Here is a 13,414-nt window from a genome sequence, read left to right on the forward strand (position 1 = left end):
TACTTCCGGAACCAGACCGTTGCACTATAAAAGAGGTGGAAAGAGAATTAAGAAAGTCAATTTTGATTTCACGTTTACTGAAGGACTTTTGTCAGCCATTTTGTGAGCGACTCTCTTTGATGTTTATGACTTACGAATGTACAAAAAGTCTCCACATACAAAATTTGTGGTATGCTGGAGTGTTTTTAATCTTCACACATATTCAAATATGTCACATCAGGTCATCCAAAAGGGGTACGGACATTGTAAAACACGATATACAATACACAAACACTTAGCAGATTTTTTAGTTTAATAGCTACACATTAAATGTGAACATATCATTAATTCAACTGTGTCAATAAGTGATGATTCATATATACACAAGCCATCCGTGTCACAAGATCTCATTAATCATGAAAGATCATTCATTTCACCTGTAACACGATGTATAACACAAAAGACAAAAACAAACAAAGGCTAGGCTAAGCTAAGCTAATGTCTGCTATCATATACTTGATTGTAATGCTTTTAAAGTCAAATATATAATGTAAAACTTAAAAGATTGGTTTAATCCCTAGTTAGCTATACAGATCGGTGGGAAATACAGTGTGACCGACTTCGTACTGCTCTACGCACTTGAATGTTTGCGTTAGCTCGTTGTTTAGCCGCTAATACCTTGACGTTCTCCATTCTTCCTCGGGATCAGTGTGGGAATTGGGAGGATTGAGTATATGAAAACAGATGACAGACGTCACAAATCAACCTCTCAGATGTCTTGACTTACTCTAGGGGAAAAACATAGGAGGAAAAGCATGTGCTCGTGTGAGATAGCGTTAGCATGTCTAGCATTTGTCGCTAATTGTTTTCTGTAAGGACTGGATGTAAATAAAGGGTGATAAGATAATCTGGTTCACTTTTCTTCCACAAATGCCAAAAAGTATCTGAAACCATGCAGTTTTCAGGGCCCACCTCTAAATCCGGCCGTTCTTGACGTCTCCCAGAGCGCCCCACACTTCAAACAGAAAGACGTCGGGAAAACCGAAGTCGCCCAGAACGGAGTCGAGCGCCTCTGCGAAATCATCCGGGTTCTGCTTGTTCCTCCCGGCTTCCACTATGGTCGTCGCTGTAGGACACGAGATCAAAAACACATCCTAACAAAGTGATCTGTGATGCGTTTTCCTGTGTTTGTGACTATATATAGAGGGTTTACATCATGTTAAGACTTGCAGGTGAAACACGAAATAATTAGAATATGGTGCAAAAGTTCATTTATTTCACTAATTCAACTTAAAAGGTGAAACTAATATATTATATAGACACATTACATGCATCATCACTCATTAATCATCACAATTATAACAAATAAAGGCTTGAAATATCTCACTTTGCATGTAATGAGTCTATATAATATATTAGTTTCACCTTTTAAGTTGAATTACTCAAATAAATGCACGATATTCTACTTTTTCGAGTTTCACCTGTAACATGTTAGCGCTGCATTCCTGCCTTTCTGAAGACAGACCAAAAATAAACGTTACTCTGTGATCTTAAATTGTTGTTTTGGTTCTCTTTCGTGTTTTAACAGACAAAAACACAAAACTATAACCAAAAATGCTTGTTTTGTTGTGTCACGTGTCTTAAAGTGACAGCAGCCTAATAAACCTGCTGCTGTCTGTCATTAAAGATAACCAAAGAACAAAAGAAAAAGAGAAAAACACTCTTGCTTTCGACTGAATAACTTTTGTAGCTTTAATAAGGACTAATCTATATTTAATTGATCATTTCTGCAGTGAAGACTGTGAAGTGTTTGATAACTGAGTTTGTGTTTGATAACTTTGACAAAAAATGAGTAGCTGTGAATAAAATAAGTTACATTTTTAATTTAAGTTAAGTCTTTTAATATTTAAGTATATTAAGCAAAAAAATTATATTAATTACATTACATACGTTTTTAATGTTTATATATATATATATATATATATATATAACAATTAATATATTAATTTAGATATTTATTAGATATTATATATATATATATATATATATATATATATATTTGTTTTTTAATGGTTTACTTGCCCTGAGATATAAATAAATATAATGAATCAATTAATTTATTATGAATTAAAATACATTTAATAATACATTTATTATAATAAAATAAATATATATATATATATATATATATATGTGTGTGTGTGTGTGTATATATATATATATATATAATACAATGAATTTAAATATCTTCACGTTATCTATATATATATATATATTATTTATATATATTTGTTTTTAATGGTTTACCGGTATTTGCCCTGAGATATAAATAAATATAATAAATAAATTGATTGATGTATTATTTATTATAATCGTTTTTTAAATACATTTATTATAATAAATATTACACACATATACACACACACACATAAATATATATATATATATGTGTGTGTGTTTGTATATATATATATATATATATATATAATACAATAACTGAATTAAAAATCTCGACATGTTATCGCTATTCCTGCCTTGCTGAAGACAGTCCAACAATAAACGTTACTTTGTAATCTTTTTGGGAATTATTCCACCCCGGTTCCCGAGGGCCAAGCAATGTTTTCCCTGATGCTAATGATGCAATGCAGTGAATTCATGGGAACTAAAGGGCCGTTTTCCTCCAGCCTTTTACGGGAACATCCGAAGCTAAAGGCCAGATCTGCTCTCACCGAGTTCGAGGTCGCGGATCCCCATGTAGCTCTCCAGAAGATCGTCCACCTTCCGGATGGCCTTGTCCTCGAACTCGCTGGGCTGGTGGAGGACACATGGATGCAGAGATGAGTGGAAAGAGTTTAGAGAGCAAAAGTTGTCCTGGAGTTTAAACGCTGAACTCACGATCTCCTCGACGGTGGCCGAGCCTTTGGAGCGCATGCGCAGAGTCTCTTTCCCGCTCACCATCTTGCCCTCGCTGGACTTCGGCGCTCGCGTCCTCTGGCCTATCATGTCTGACACACACACACACACACTTCATGTTAAAGGCAACAGGAAAACAGATTGAATCACCAATAGCGATTGATGAAAGCAAATTCCAGGCTTCAGCTTCCTGTTTACTCATATCTGGGCTTCAGTCTCTTTTCTGTAAATCTGTATTTTAACAACATATTTTTTTCTTTGCATTATTAAATCATATTTTATTGTACTATTATTAATGTATTATATTAGCTATGTATATATAAGACTATATCAGACTATTTTATTATATTTTATGTTGTTTTATTATTGTGTGTATGTGTGTATCAAGCTTATTACAAAAAACTAAAACATTTTTGTTCCTTAAAATAAAAAAATATTTAAAAATGTAAAAACTTTTTATATATTTTAAACATTATTTGTTAATATTTAATTATATATTTTGAATATATATGTTATGTAATACATATTTATAATATATATTTATATATAATATGTTAATATTGATATGTTGTAAAACTAGTTTTATACATTTTTGCTGTTACATTAATGTTTATTTATATTTATACAATAATTATCTTGATATGTTATCCAAAAGCATATTTTTTCAATTTCTTTTTTGTTACTTAAAAATAGAATAAATAAAACTCATTTATGTTACTTAAAATAAAAATAAATTAAAAACGTAAACTTTATATAAATATCGTATATATTTAAATATTATTTATAGTAATATATAAGTATACTTTTTCATTTTTATGTTTTCTAATAAATATTCATATATGTTTAATTAAATATGTTAATATATGTTGTAAAAATAGCTGTACACATTTTTGCTGTTAATTATATTAATCTTTATTTATATTTATAATTAGTAATAATTATATTAATATATATGCATATTTTTTTACTTAAAATAATAATAAAATACTTAAAAATACTTAACTTCAATATTCTATAAATGTTTAAATATTTATATTATTTGATTTATATATAAATATATTCTGTAATAAATAGGCTACTAATAAATTGTAAAAGTGGTTTTATACATTTTTGCTGTTAATTATATTAATATTTATTTACATTTACTATATTTATAAAGGGAGAGATCCCTTTAATTATAGCTTTATTTTGTGGTATAAATTCTTTCAGAAGGTTAGCTTGACTTTAGGTTCAATTAGGAGTAGCTTGTAGCCGGAGAAGCTACTTTTAAAATATATTTTGTCAAGACACTTAATTTACAGTAAACTACACTAAACCAAGCAACAAACTGCACTCTTCAAATATGCTAAATTAGAAAATCTAAACTACAGTCATGCTACTGAAAAGTAGGCAGCATCACTAGCTTTAGTTAGCTAGCAAGCTACATTAGCGTCAAATTAGCCGAGCTGGCTTTGATCATCTCACACAGAGTGAAGTCAGTGCGCGTTCGGGAGTGTAATTACCCGCCTTTCTCTCACAAAGGCTAATCCATCACTCTAAAACATCCAATTAGCTAATACTATAATGATAATCAAAGGCCTTTCAATTATTAACGGCCGTAATTTGCTGTCACAGAAAGCAGAAGCCGCCGCGCTCGCATATTAAGGCTGACTCTGAATGTGCTGAGTCTGTCGAGCGTGTCGAGGTGTAGAGATGGAGATTAGTGTTTGTTTTTCAGACCTGTGGGAGGAAAGCCACCGGATAATTATGAGTATTTACTGTTCAGAGACTGTAATTACGGCAGAGGAATCAGAGCCATTACAAGCTCGTAGACCTATATATCGCAATATGCAGATAAAACACATTAGACTTTCTCAGGCAGTGTGTGTTTGTTAAACAGGGCTTCGTGACTTTTATCAGATACTCTTTTTATCATTGTTTTCCTTTTCTCTGTCTCCCCACATGTTCCTGTTCATTGTTATGTATTATTTCATTTTGTACTGAATTATAATTATGTAATAAAAAAGGGATGTCATACTCAGACAGCTTCCCGTCTGCCTCGCTTTGAACCCTGGGAACGTTTCCTTTGACAAATAATGCCGTTCATTTCTGTGATTCAAAATGGAGTCCAGTTATAAAAGTACAATTTCAGGAAATCTCCTCTTCAGGATTTTGAGTTACTCCATATTTCCTTGATGGAAAGATCAAGATATGATTCTGCTTGAATGACATAAATGTGTTCATGAGCGACTCAAATGTTACAAATGTGCGTTCTACTTGAATACGACTAATAAAATCCATTTAAATATGTATATTAAATTATTTCCTAAATTATGTAAAATACTTTTTTACATAATATAGGCTCACTCATTTATTTTATAAGTCATAACTTTTTCCACTGTTTGACCACATGATGACGCTGTACTCTTCAATTTAAGGTCTCTTTTTTATTTAAATAAAAAATTATGTGTGTGTGTGTGTGTGTGTGTGTGTGTGTGTGTGTGTGTGTGTGTGTGTGTGTGTGTGTGTGTGTGTGTGTGTGTGTGTGTGTGTGTGTGTGTGTGTGTGTGTCTTTTTAAATAAATATTATTATAGACCTACTACTCATTTATCCTCCTAAATAACATGTTTTCATGAGCATAAATAAATATAAATTCATATGTATTTAAGATTTAAATACATATTCATGTTTTTACAGATATGTACAAATTAAAAAATAAATACATTAATTATTATTCATTTGAAATTCAAAATTAGCAATAAAAAACCCGAATATAGGCCTAGGTTTACATATAAACAGAAGCGTGTTATTCATAGTCTGACCACACGATGGCGCTGTACTATTATATAAAAGGTCTAGCGTGTTTTAGATAGATAGATGACAACCACTCCATTTGAAATCATGTGTAGGCCTATTCTCGTTTTATGAAACAAGCAGTTAGTTGATATGATATGATATTAATATCCGCACTCACCGAACGCTTTCTTGGGCTCCACCAGGCGCAGGGTGAACGGCGTTCCTCTGGTTTGCTCCTTCAGCATCTTGGCCACTTCATAATGTCGACATCCCACAATGCTCTGGTCATTCACGGCCTCGATGTGATCGCCAACACACACCGTTTTTATCCTGTCAATGGTGCTGTCTTCCTTTATCCTCTGAAAGAAAACATGTACCCTAATATAATGTCCATACATGTCAACATATAAAATGCGTTCTCTGAGCGTTCTGAGACTTTCTTTTAAAGTAGTAAACCGGAATTCAAAAAACGTTCCATGGAACAGGACACAGAACATGTAGGATGTTGGAAAATAACAATGTCTTTTCTGTTCATCAAATGCTTTTTAATCTTCACTATTACTTCAGTGCAAATGAACACGCGGGCCGTTATTAGTTGTGTAGTGACGTGTGTTCATAAGCAGATTCTGTGCAGTACACTATATTTAATAATCATGATGTTCAGTAATTTGCATTAAATCTGTGCAGATTTGTCTGACACGAACTTCCCCAGCAAATTGTGTAATCATAAATAAGTAACACGCCAAATTGGCTCGTGATTTGACAGTGTTTCCCGCCACTGGTGATTTTTACCTGCATTTGCCGGGTGTTACTTTCAAAAACCTGCATGGAACGTTCCATCATCTAACGTTCTGAGAACGTCAAATAACTCTGAACGAACGTTCTATTGCTAGAATGGCGTTTGTTAATAACTTTTAAGAGAACTTGTTGCCAGAACATCTTGTGTTTGTGTAGTAGGCCATAGAACGTTTTTCATTAGAACGGTCCCTGGGTCACGTGATCACTAACACCCACTTTAATGAAGGCGTATCCCGCGCCGTTGTCAGTGATGGTCAGTCCGAGGGCGTCTTCTGTTTTAATGACCTCCACCTCTTTCGTTTCTCCTCTCACATGCGCGAAGATGAAGTCCTCCAGCCCGATCTGGCCGCCCAGCAGCTTCTGCATGTCCACTTTATGGGAGTTTAGCGTGCAGAACAGGATCTGTGTCGGGCGGGGAAACACACGGCTAGTCATTATACACGCGTCAGAGAGAAAACACACACCAAAACATCATTCGTTTTCCACAATGGGGGTTTCCTAGTACTTTTTATTGTAACCCATCTAGAAAATTACTAGGTTTAGGAAGTCAAATATGTAGTTCGCATCGATGAACGTTGATTAAAACATGATCTGTAGTCCTATTACAACTTTTAACTATGCTAGTTCATATGCTAATCCAGTTTGCTAGCTGAGCTGGCAAGTGAGTCCTTCTTGGTTTTCATTTAAATCCTTTTTTATGTTTGTACTAGTCTTAATATGTGCCGAAAAACTAATGATATTACATATTTTTAGCTTTTCGGATGTAGAAATGTGAGTAACGCATGTAGGTTTGTTTATAGTGAACGCATAAGTTGTCTTTCTTCACGCTAAACTTTCGACTCAAACTGAAGCTTGTTTGTGTGTTTGAGATAATAACTCACTCTTCTAGCCTTGACCTCTCGCTCAAATGTTTTGAACAGCTTGTTGAAGGACATTTTCTGTGACGCTTTTGTGCTTTTCACAGTAAAGTGATTTTGAAGAAAACTACAGATAAAACTGGCCGGTTGTGTATGATCTGGTGATAAATAAGCAGGGGCCATTTCTTTTAGATTTCCTTCTCTTTGGGGAAAATATAAACATAACTTTAATGTAATAGTTCATGCTGCCCATTTTTCAAACTCATCGGTTTATGTAAATAATAATATAATGGTTTTATTATTATTTACATAAACCGATTATTATTATTTACATAAACCGCTTAGCAAAAGTAAAAAATGAAATTAAACAAACTTGTCATTATAATAATTTCATGTTTTACTTTTTTACTTTTGCTAAGCAGTGTAATGTCAAAACATATTTATTTATTACTAAACACTTGTAAAATTTAAAAAACATGTATTTATTTATTTACTTTCTTATATATATATATATATATATATGTGTGTGTATATATTTTTTTTATCAGCCACTAGCAAAATATAAAAACTTGTAACATTGTTTTTTTGTTTGTTTATTTATTCCTCATTTTCTTTTCATTTTCTAGTCACTGGCATTTATTTTTGTAACCAACATTTTTTTTTACATTTTTAATAGCTATAATGATCAAGATAAGTAATGGACTGGCAATATATTTTATAGCAAGTTTCAACCACATGTTAACAAGACGTTTACAACCTTAAGAGCAAACTCCAACTGAGAATTGTGTCCTTTGACACGAAAAAGACACTTTGATGAGCATTTTTTATTATTATTTTTATTTATTTTACTTTTGCTATGCAGTGTAACATTAAAACATGTTTATTTATTTCTAGCTAATAGCAATATACGAAAATATATATATATATATATATATATATATTTTATATATTAGCCATTAGCAAAATACCAAAACTTGTAACATTATTTGTTTGTTTGTTTATTGATTCCACATTGTTTTTCATTTACTAGCCACTGGCATATAGAAAATTATTTTAGCAATTTTTGTAACCAAAATAAAATAAAATATACATTTTACAATTTTAATAGCCATAATTATCAAGATAACTAATGGAATGGCAACATATTTTTAAAGCCAACAAGATGTTTACAACCTTAAGAGCAAACTCCAACTGAGATCTCAAGAAAAATGTACAATTTTAATGATATTATTGTATTTGCATCCCAAGTTTGTTGAGTTTGTTTAATTGTAAATATATATATATATATATATATATATATATATATATATATATATATATATATATATATATATTATAGTCCTAAGGATGAAATGAAAATATATGGAATGAAAGTCCTGGGCACAATATGAGAAAGCATTTTGGCCTCTTTTATTTATTTATTTTAAAACTTTTCCTAAGCAGTGTAACATTAAAACATTTTTTAATTATCAGGCACTTGCAAAATATAACAATATTAATTTATTTATTTACTTATTTGTATATATTTTTAAATTTAGCATCCACTAGCAAAATACAAAAACTTGTAACATTGTTTGTTTGTTTATTTATTCCTCACTGTTTTTCATTTACTAGCCACTGGCATATATGAATGCCCCCCCCCCCCCCACAAAAAAAATACATTTTACACTTTTAACAGCCATAATAATCAAGATAACTAAAGGAATGGCACTATATTTTATAGCAAGTTTCAACCACCTATGTAAACAAGACTTTTACAACCTTAAGAGCAAACTCCAACTGAGATCTCAAGAAACAAATGATGAATTTCATCCTTTTTTATTTTTTTGACATGAAAAAGCCACTTTGATGCGTCTGAAAGGCCAGGAAGACTCACGGTACCTCCGAGGCCGAGATGTTGAAGACCTCTGCGATCTTGGCGTAGAGCTCCCTCACGTTGGTGAAGCCGTGGATGCGTCCCGTCGGGGATCCGTGCGCCAGCTGCGTGTGAAACACCAGTTTGGGCCTCGGGCACGGCGTGGACTCGAGCGGCGGGGCCGATGGGACGGTTCTCTGGCTCTCCTCGTCCTCCGGGGAACCTTTGGAGTCCTGCACGTCGGGACTCATGGCCTCTCCGTTCGGCATGGGCTCGCGGTCGCTCGTCCTGTTCTCCGTGTCCTGCTGCATGGTGAAGAGCGTCTGTATCGGGTCTGGCGTGTTGAATTAAAGATGAGGGTAGCCGGGCAACGCTGCACAGGTGAGCGCTCCCAGTGAACCCGACACCACTGGAGCTGGAGATCTGCTGTGTGACACTGGAGAGCCGGACGAACACCTGAAGTGAAGCGACGCGGCGGAGAGCCGGCTGACCATCTGTCCGTGTGCTGGCGACAGGGCCCATACTCACACCACACACTCCAGAGCCGGCGCGTGTGTGTGTTTGGTCTGCTGGAGGGGATCGGCTGGTTTCTTGATTGAAGGGATAGATCATCCCAAAAGAAAATAAATTCTGCTTTGTCCTTCTCTCACAGCTCTGAAATGAGTGAACTAAAAGTTGTTGTTTATTAAAACAAAATTATGGGTGAACTATCCCTTTAAAGCCGATAGATAGATAGATAGATAGATAGATAGATAGATAGATAGATAGATAGATAGATAGATAGATAGATAGATAGATAGATAGATAGATAGATAAATGGATAGACAGAGACAGATAGATAGATAGATAGATAGATGGATAGACAGACGGATGGATAGATAGATGGACAGACAGATGATAGATATAGATAGATAGATGATGGATAGATAGATAGAATAGAATAGATAAATGGATAGATAGATAGACAGATGCACTTTTATGATGGATAGATGCACTTTTATGATGAATAGATGCATTTTTATGATGGACAGATGCACTTTTATGATGGATAGATGCATTTTTATGATGGATAGATGCATTTTTATCATGGATAGATGCACTTTTATGATGGATAGATGCATTTTTATGATGGATAGATGCACTTTTAGGATGGACAGATGCACTTTTATGATGGACAGATGCACTTTTATGATGGATAGATGCACTTTTATGATGGACAGATGCACTTTTATGATGGACAGATGCACTTTTATGATGGATAGATGCATTTTTATGATGGATAGATGCATTTTTATCATGGATAGATGCACTTTTATGATGGATAGATGCATTTTTATGATGGATAGATGCATTTTTATCATGGATAGATGCACTTTTAGGATGGACAGATGCACTTTTATGATGGACAGATGCACTTTTATGATGGATGCACTTTTATGATGGACAGATGCACTTTTATGATGGACAGATGCACTTTTATGATGAATAGATGCATTTTTATAATGGATAGATGCATTTTTATGATGAATAGATGCATTTTTATCATGGATAGATGCACTTTTATCATGGATAGATGCACTTTTATGATGAATAGATGCATTTTTATGATGGATAGATGCATTTTTATGATGGATAGATGCATTTTTATCATGGATAGATGCACTTTTATCATGGATAGATGCACTTTTATGATGGATAGATGCATTTTTATGATGGATAGATGCACTTTTATGATGGATAGATGCATTTTTATCATGGATAGATGCACTTTTATCATGGATAGATGCACTTTTATGATGGATAGATGCATTTTTATGATGGATAGATGCATTTTTATGATGGATAGATGCATTTTTATCATGGATAGATGCACTTTTATGATGGATAGATGCATTTTTATGATGGATAGATGCATTTTTATCATGGATAGATGCACTTTTATGATGAATAGATGCATTTTTATGATGGATAGATGCACTTTTATGATGGATAGATGCATTTTTATGATGGATAGATGCACTTTTAAGATGGACAGATGCACTTTTATGATGGACAGATGCACTTTTATGATGGACAGATGCACTTTTATGATGGACAGATGCACTTTTATGATGAATAGATGCATTTTTATGATGGATAGATGCATTTTTATCATGGATAGATGCACTTTTATCATGGATAGATGCACTTTTATGATGGATAGATGCATTTTTATGATGGATAGATGCACTTTTATGATGCACTTTTATGATGGGCAGATGCACTTTTATGATGGATAGATGCACTTTTATGATGGATGGATGCACTTTTATGATGGATAGATGCACTTTTATGATGGACAGATATACTTTTATGATGGACAGATGCACTTTTATGATGGACAGATGCACTTTTATGATGGATAGATGCACTTTTATGATGGACAGATATACTTTTATGATGGACAGATGCACTTTTATGATGGATAGATGTACTTTTATGATGGACAGATGCACTTTTATGATGGACAGATGCACTTTTATGATGGATAGATGCACTTTTATGATGGATAGATGCACTTTTATGATGGACAGATATACTTTTATGATGGACAGATGCACTTTTATGATGGATAGATGCACTTTTATGATGGATAGATGCACTTTTATGATGGACAGATGCACTTTTATGATGGATAGATGCACTTTTATGATGGATTGATGCACTTTTATGATGGACAGATATACTTTTATGATGGATAGATGCACTTTTATGATGGATAGATGCACTTTTATGATGGACAGATGCACTTTTATGATGGACAGATGCACTTTTATGATGGATAGATGCACTTTTATGATGGACAGATGCACTTTTATGATGGACAGATGCACTTTTATGATGGATAGATATACTTTTATGATGGACAGATGCACTTTTATGATGGATAGATGCACTTTTATGATGGATAGATGCACTTTTATGATGGACAGATGCACTTTTATGATGGATAGATGCACTTTTATGATGGATAGATGCACTTTTATGATGGACAGATGCACTTTTATGATGGATAGATGCATTTTTATGATGGACAGATGCACTTTTATGATGGATAGATGCACTTTTATGATGGACAGATATACTTTTATGATGGACAGATGCACTTTTATGATGGATAGATGCACTTTTATGATGGATAGATGTACTTTTATGATGGACAGATGCACTTTTATGATGGACAGATGCACTTTAATGATGGATAGATGCACTTTTATGATGGATAGATGCACTTTTATGATGGACAGATATACTTTTATGATGGACAGATGCACTTTTATGATGGATAGATGCACTTTTATGATGGATAGATGCACTTTTATGATGGACAGATGCACTTTTATGATGGATAGATGCACTTTTATGATGGATTGATGCACTTTTATGATGGACAGATATACTTTTATGATGGATAGATGCACTTTTATGATGGATAGATGCACTTTTATGATGGACAGATGCACTTTTATGATGGACAGATGCACTTTTATGATGGATAGATGCACTTTTATGATGGACAGATGCACTTTTATGATGGACAGATGCACTTTTATGATGGATAGATGCACTTTTATGATGGACAGATATACTTTTATGATGGACAGATGCACTTTTATGATGGATAGATGCACTTTTATGATGGATAGATGCACTTTTATGATGGACAGATGCACTTTTATGATGGATAGATGCACTTTTATGATGGATAGATGCACTTTTATGATGGACAGATGCACTTTTATGATGGATAGATGCATTTTTATGATGGATAGATGCACTTTTAAAATGGATAGATGCACTTTTATGATGGATGGATGCACTTTTATGATGGACAGATGCACTTTTATGATGGATAGATGCACTTTTATAATGGACAGATGCACTTTTATGATGGACAGATGCACTTTTATGATGGACAGATGCACTTTTATAATGGACAGATGCACTTTTATGATGGACAGATGCACTTTTATGATGGACAGATGCACTTTTATGATGGACAGATGCACTTTTATGATGGACAGATGCACTTTTATGATGGATAGATGCACTTTTATGATGGATAGATGCACTTTTAGGATGGATAGATGCACTTTTATGATGGACAGATGCACTTTTATGATGGATAGATGCACTTTTATGATGGACAGATGCACTTTTATGATGGATAGATGCACTTTTATGATGGACAGATAT

The 13,414-nt window shown here is 33.6% G+C and overlaps 1 protein-coding gene across 1 annotated transcript; it reads right to left on the reverse strand.

Moving 5' to 3' along the window:
• Nucleotides 1–274: 274 nt before the first annotated feature.
• Nucleotides 275–9,702, reverse strand: gipc3 (GIPC PDZ domain containing family, member 3). The gene is made up of 7 exons (XM_056239058.1): nucleotides 9,205–9,702; nucleotides 6,683–6,868; nucleotides 5,847–6,027; nucleotides 2,875–2,984; nucleotides 2,709–2,790; nucleotides 952–1,105; nucleotides 275–767 (listed from the first exon to the last, which is right to left on the reverse strand). Exons 1-6 carry the CDS (start codon nucleotides 9,487–9,489, stop codon nucleotides 954–956), a joined length of 996 nt encoding a protein of 331 aa, XP_056095033.1. The 5' UTR covers nucleotides 9,490–9,702; the 3' UTR covers nucleotides 275–767; nucleotides 952–953.
• Between the last annotated feature and the right edge of the window lie 3,712 nt (nucleotides 9,703–13,414).

This window comes from Rhinichthys klamathensis, unplaced genomic scaffold (genome assembly GCF_029890125.1).
Source record: "Rhinichthys klamathensis goyatoka isolate OS25496 unplaced genomic scaffold, OSU_Roscu_1.1 h1tg000552l_1, whole genome shotgun sequence".
Taxonomy (NCBI): domain Eukaryota; kingdom Metazoa; phylum Chordata; class Actinopteri; order Cypriniformes; family Leuciscidae; genus Rhinichthys; species Rhinichthys klamathensis.

Excerpts from the sequence above, each read along its gene's own strand:
- gipc3 (XM_056239058.1), bottom strand. The coding sequence starts at position 9,489 with ATGCAGCAGGACACGGAGAACAGGACGAGCGACCGCGAGCCCATGCCG. Across the intron at positions 2,791-2,874 it reads CGGCCACCGTCGAGGAGATC|CCCAGCGAGTTCGAGGACAA; the intron begins GTGAGTTCAGCG and ends GTCCTCCACCAG. Across the intron at positions 1,106-2,708 it reads GATCCGCGACCTCGAACTCG|CGACGACCATAGTGGAAGCC; the intron begins GTGAGAGCAGAT and ends CGTGTCCTACAG.